Raw genomic sequence first — 6,728 nt, forward strand, 5'->3', positions numbered from 1 at the left:
CTAGCCCCCCCCCCCCTACTAAAAAAAAAAAAAAAAAGCATTTGTATTTTGGCCCATGTTGCCCAGGGGTTGTCAGGCTTCTTCACTCAATCCAAAAATAAAAAAATAAAAAAAATGTTGGCGTCACTTACACTTTATTAAAACACAGGATTTCTGAATAAAAGGATCACAGGAGTCAATGCACAGCCATTTTACTAAAGAAATATCTCAGATAAATATTAGTACATCATTAGAGACCATTTATCTTGTTGTTACCTCAAAGTCTTTAACAACTCCAGCAAATGCAGAATTCTTCTTGCACTGCTCATCTAGTAATGCTACATTCGGATCAAATTCACGAATGTATGTGGAATACATCTTGAGGTATGGACCCTTCTTGACAAAAATATCGGCAATCTTCTGGTGCTCATTCCTATAAGCCGATCATGATTTTGACAAGACAAAAAAAAAAGAGTATAGTCAGTAAAGCTGCTTGGTAGCACTGAGGTAATACACAAAGTTTGTGCGTTCCTTAATAAATCGAACTAGTGTCTTTGCCTATGCAGGGAAAAGCAACATGTTTAGGGCTTGTTCACACTATGTGCAGTGGCTTGTGTCTTCCCACACTGGACCAATGCGAATCACCAGTATGGCACTCAGGAAGCAATTGTTTTCTATGTGCCCTGTCCACACGTGAGCTGTGGTGGGCTGCGGTAAAAGCACACAATATTACAATTTTCCACATCACACTAGATGCCGGAGGTCGCCACAGCACAACGTGAAGTGCTGCCATGTGTAGCACCAGGAGTACACTCCATATAAAGTTAAGATAAGTATAAAGTAAACAGAAACATGAGTTCTAACAATGCAAGACACAGCAGATCACTGCTGCCACTTACCACACACTGGCTGCACGGTAAAACATTGCTTTTTTACCATTCAGCTGGTGTGAACAAGCCCTTACTGTGAGCCCCAGTGGGTTGCACACAAATACTGCTGGGAGCAACTTGGAGCTTACACATCCCTCCATATTAAAAAATACTGCCGGACAATTAACATGCACAAGCGATGACATGTAGGAGGAAGGGTAGTGACTCACATACTCCTCCTTGCCCAGTTTAGCTGCTGGGAGCGAATGTAAATACCTAATACTTCTGGCTAATAGGTACGCTAAAAAGAAAGTGATTATATGTTGCTGGTGTGGCTGCCATAAAAGAGAACCTTTTGCTATAAACTGCATGGACAAATTACAACTTTACTTTGAGGTGCTAAGGTAGGTAATTGTTTGCCCAATCTAGCGTGTATCTGTCTCTCTTTCAACCCGTCTATATTATCTAATGTTGGACAAGGTGCGGATGTGAAGAATGCAGTATCTAAAAAGGACTGTGAAATAAGTTATTGCTATAAAAGTAAAAAATAAAATGCTGATTAGTTATTCTGAATCCTATGACAGGACTCATGTGAAAATGCGTACAGTGTAAAGATCAGATATTAGGATTCTGCACACAGGAGATACACAGTACCATTGAGACATCCTCTCCTGTAGTTCCCGTAGTACGTCACGGTTGAGTTCATACAGCTGTGGCAGGTAGTACAGGATTTGATTCAGGATCCTGTCCTCAATCACTGGCTTCCCGAGGTTCTTGGACGCTTGAGCCACAGCATAGCGGAAATCCTGCCAAAGTAGGGATAATGAAAGTTGCCTGATCATAATCACTTCCTCTACATGGAAAACAGTGCAAGCTAAGCATTAACAGAACAGTGTGTGCACTTTCTATATGAAATAGTAAAGATCACCACTACAGTATCAACCCTCTTGTTCTGAATACAGTAATTGCTATGTATATAGGTCAACATTAACGGAAAACTGTATGCTGGGATAAAAGTTAACTGAAAAAGCACCCGACTGCAAAATTAGTGGAATCATCCTTCAATGTCTTTTCTTTCTTGGGGACTGAGTTGCTATGCCTGATCCTAACTAAAAGCTTTACGTACTTTTGCTGAAGCACCTTTTACCTCCATTATAGTACTGTAGCATACAAAATTTATGAAAACAAAGGCTAAATGTTTAAAGTACACATGCTGTGAGGGAAACATGGGGGCTGCTATAGCGGAAGCTAAGACTTCAATGGAAAAGTGACACAACTCACCCCTATGTGCCTTGAGTACCACTCTCGATGTACGGATAAAATCTTATCTAGAGTTGTCACAGTGAAAGAATGGTAATGACCAGAACACAAAGTCCTTTCAAAAGTATTAACGGTACAGTAAGTGGAATAAGCATTGATACTTTTAGAAGAATATAATTTGCTGGCCATTACAATTTGTTCACCATGACTTCAATACCTCCTGAGTCACTGACCCAAAACAAGAATGAGTATCAGGCATTCTAACTTCATCTGCTGCATACTTGTTTTGGTCAGTGACTCAAGAAGTACTGAAGCCATCTAAAAGCTTGATTTATGTTTACCCATCTTCAGCTATGATTAGAATCTTAAAAATCTTAAAACTCACATAATACTCAGCAAAACAGTGGTATTCATCACTACTGTTTGTTCCATGTAGAGTTAATTTAATCTTAGCAAATCCAAAGACAGTTTACTCTAGAAGTGCATGCGTACGAGTGATCTCAGAGATTTAAGTAAATCCCCCATGCCAGAGCTTGATACACACTATTTACATTAAGCAAAGTGCCTCCCTGTCTTTAAATGGATACCAACTATGCAGGATTCTATAAGTAACATAAACAAAACCCAAAGATGTTCATATCAGAGGAATTGCACCATGAAAAAAATACTTCAAGTGGGAGACTGGATTCTTTAAACAGAACTGAGCACCAACATTTTTGTAGGCTAAAAAGCAATATGTAAGATATTGCTCATGGCAACCAGGCCCATCTCATCTTGCTCATCAGTAAATTAAAAGCATGATTGGATTGCTATGGATTCTTGCACATCACCATTGCTCTGTCACTGCTTTATTAAATAAGACTCGCTTGAAGGATGCATTTTAGGAATACATGTTGCCTCTTCATACAGATTTACAGTGATCATTCTGTAAGCTATTAATCTTAAAAATGCATTCAAGAACCCTAAACAAAAATATATCTAATTTGTGCTTCACTCAGCTGAAGATCCTCAAATCATCTCTGAATTGGTGCTGACACTGTCCTTCCTTCTGGAGGGTGGCTACTTTTGTTCACCATGGTCCCTGTGTGTGTTGTAAAGTAGATACCGTTCCAAGCTTGCTCCCGTGATGGACTATAATCTCAATACAAATTAGTAAACTAAAAGAGATTTTAGTGCATCACGGGAGTGAGCTTGGAGTGGTGGCTACTTTACAACACACACAGGTACCTCAGAGAACAAAAGTAACCACCCTCCAGAAGAAAGGACAGTGTCAGCATGAATTCAGAGATGATTTGAGGATCTACAGCTGAGTGATACACAAATAAGATACATTTTTGTTAATAGTCAGGGCACGTAAATGCATTTTTAACACCCAAGTTTAGGGTCACATTAAAAATCACCCACTGTCCATCATTCAGTAAAATCTTTGTGAGCCTAGTCAGCTCACAGCTCAGTACACTCCAAAGACATGCTGGTAGGTTAATTGGCTCCTGTCTAAATTAGTCCTAGTTTGTGTATATTTGCATGTGAGATAGGGACCAGCAAGTGTAAGCTCCTTGAGGGCAGGGACTGATGTGAATGTGAGTGCTATACCTGTAATAATAATACTACGAGTAACAAAAATCCCTTTTTCTCTTTCATTCGATGGAGGACACATCTCTGCTTTAGATCAGTCAGTGAAGTCAAAAGGGCAGCCACGGAGACTGCACCTTTAAATAGTTTGGTACACTGAAAGCGGGTCCAGCAAAAAAAAAAAACCTGTGTGAAACCTGTTATATTTTGTAAAGAAAGGAAGATAATCTCCTCTTTTCCATACGTGTAATAAGTAAATGATGGTTCGATGGCTATACAGTTTTGGTATATGAATCCAGCCCTGAAGGCTGAAGCTGCAAACTCTATGGCTGCAAGACTATTTGAATATATTGTCAACAGCTTGTATGTAATTTTACATCCTTGACAGATTCTGGGGAGCTCATGCATGGTTCCCTATGGATCTGCACATTTCGCATACTTTACCTGAAACTCAACAATGGAAAACTTGTGTGGACAAGTTTTCTGTTATGTTTTTCCACACAGCACAGTTACAACACGTGATCACCTTAACTTCAAGTGAGACTCTTCTAACTAAGCCAATTCAAACATGTTGGCTTTTTAATCAGGTGGGTTTGTTGGTTTAAGTTAAACCTTGCAGGCTTATTCCTTGAAGAGTATACACTTATTGAATGTGTAAGCCATGCATTCTGTGCTTGGCTTATGATCCATTTACAAAATGTTCATTTACTACAGCAGATGTTCTCATCAATCACCATTACACTTTTCCAGCGCTTTGTAGTCTTATAACTCAACCAAAGTCAATAATGTAACCTGACTCCGGAACCTAACTACCAATTAAATTGACTTCAGCCTCTGAGCAGTAGACTGTGGCACAAACATGATCCACTAATAGGAAATTTACACCAGAGAACGCAAACCAGACTACCATACCATACAGAAAATATTACCAAATGAAAGCAATCCCACGTACTTTCGTACTTACGCAGTTTAAAAACTTGCATCAGAAAAATAATCCCAACTACATAGTTCTCATAGAAAAGTACTCTTAGTGAATACATAATGCATACATAATACTAATATCAAATGTATATACAGTAGAGTACCCATGTCCTCAATTCTTTATTGTTTACTCTTCATGAACACCAACATCCCTTAAATTACATAATTATTTCAAAGACATTAATTTGGATTTTTTAGGCATCATCAATAAGACCACATACACATAGATTTACAATTCTCTAAAATAATCAAGTATATCTACAAATATGTATAAAAATTCACAAACGACTGCGCCAAACACATGCAACAAAGCACTCATCCCCCTCCAGAAACAGCAGGGGGATGAGTGCCCCCTTGCATGTGTTTGCAACAGTAAGACTTGGATTTGTGCGTTCCCTCCAAGTGCTTAAAATATATAGATGATGATAAATATATGTTGACTGATATACAATGTTTTTGTATATTGGCTCTAATATTTTCTGTTCTCGTCATATTAATGTTCTAGGAGGAAATATATATCTTGATATGGTCTGAAGAAGCAGACTAGGATCTGCGAAATGTGCAACCATTAAATGTACTCCCCACTAGCTACACCTATTGATTTTTTGTATCTAGAATTAGACTCCATATCTGCAGCAATTATATGGTATAAAGTGCCTGTATCTGATATGTGGGTTTGTAAGTACATATTGGGAGGAGATATTTTGTAAACAAAGGAAACCGTTTAGTTCCTAAGAGATGTCTTAATTGTTTGTGTCGTTTGTGAATCTTTATACAAATTTACATAAAACTCCATTATTTTAGTGAATTGTAAATCTATGTGCATATGGTCTTATTGACGACACCTAAAAAAAAAGCCAATTAAATAAAATCAAAATAATTCTGTATGTAATATTGAATATAGTAAAAGGATTTCAATAAGTTAATAAATGAGAAATCAACAAACAAAAATATGAATGGGAGGGAACTATAATAACAGCACCAAGGCCTTCTCCCTTAACCACATATGTGAGCCTCATCCCGTTATAGGCTGTCATCCTGCATTCCAGTCCTAGCATGCTATCTCAGTGACTTCTTGTACAGCCAAACACTTTCCCACCATAGTACCATGAAAATGTAATGGCTGGAAGAGACAGCGGCATCATCACTTTGATAATAAACACATACAGTATAACATTCCTGATCCCCCAACCATTTTACCCATTCCCAATCATCCAACCGCAGAGCAGATGATTAAATAATATTCACAATGAACCTGTCTAAGCATAGATGCAACAACTGCATAGTGTGAGGAATGGAAGGTGCATTACTGTGCTTAGAGATTATTATCCATGCTGGATTGTAACCTATACTGTACAAGAAAGTTTAGGGATCGTGCTCATTTTCTGGGGCAATTCATAGAAATAGGGATAGTGAAATCTACAACAGAGATGATGAGTTTTGTTTTTTTAATTGGAAACGGGATCGACATCTATAATGGAGCACCTCAACTGTTCTATATATGAGGCAATCACTTACTGGGTTTGGAAGCTGTAAGAAGGTTTTAGTAAATACAGGATTTCAAGCAAATCGATTTATAATTACCAACAGGAGAACCTTTATAGATACTAATCAAAAGCGTCACATCACATACAAACCCTACTCGATGCTAAAATACATTGCAAATACATAATTATTTAAATACACCGAGAGATTCACATATTGCTCAAAATTTCTGATTCTGTTAGAATTGTTCTGTTGCTTATTTTTTGCTCTAGGAAATATTTTTGACATTATGACCTATATTTCAGCTACAGATTTTTATATGAAAACAGAAATGTAGATGTGGTGCTATGACTGAAAATTACAAGTCCATTTCCTTGTCTCAGCTTGCCTCTGTTGGTCTGCACTCTTGTCAGGAGCATGCAGAAAACCCTCTCTTCCATAGCAGAGACTTTCCTTAAAACTAAAACACACTTTTCATTAAAAGTCTTCGATCAGATTTTCTATTTGGGTTTTTTTTGGTAGGAGAAATCTTTAAAAAAGTATTCTTCAAATTTTATTTTTATTTTGTGTTTGGGGGGGGGG

At 37.8% G+C, this 6,728-nt stretch overlaps 1 protein-coding gene across 1 annotated transcript in view; it reads right to left on the reverse strand.

Moving 5' to 3' along the window:
* FGD6 (FYVE, RhoGEF and PH domain containing 6) overlaps positions 1–6,728 on the reverse strand; it is a 93,149-nt gene that overhangs the window by 24,836 nt on the left and 61,585 nt on the right. The window contains exons 6-7 of the mRNA XM_018563408.1: positions 1,503–1,654; positions 256–412 (exon numbers count right to left, since the gene is read on the reverse strand). Coding sequence (XP_018418910.1) covers positions 256–412; positions 1,503–1,654 — 309 coding nt within the window. The remainder of the gene's footprint in view (positions 1–255; positions 413–1,502; positions 1,655–6,728) is intronic.

The sequence above is a fragment of the Nanorana parkeri genome, unplaced genomic scaffold (assembly GCF_000935625.1).
Source record: "Nanorana parkeri isolate BGI_ZX_2015 unplaced genomic scaffold, ASM93562v1 scaffold661, whole genome shotgun sequence".
Classification (NCBI taxonomy): domain Eukaryota; kingdom Metazoa; phylum Chordata; class Amphibia; order Anura; family Dicroglossidae; genus Nanorana; species Nanorana parkeri.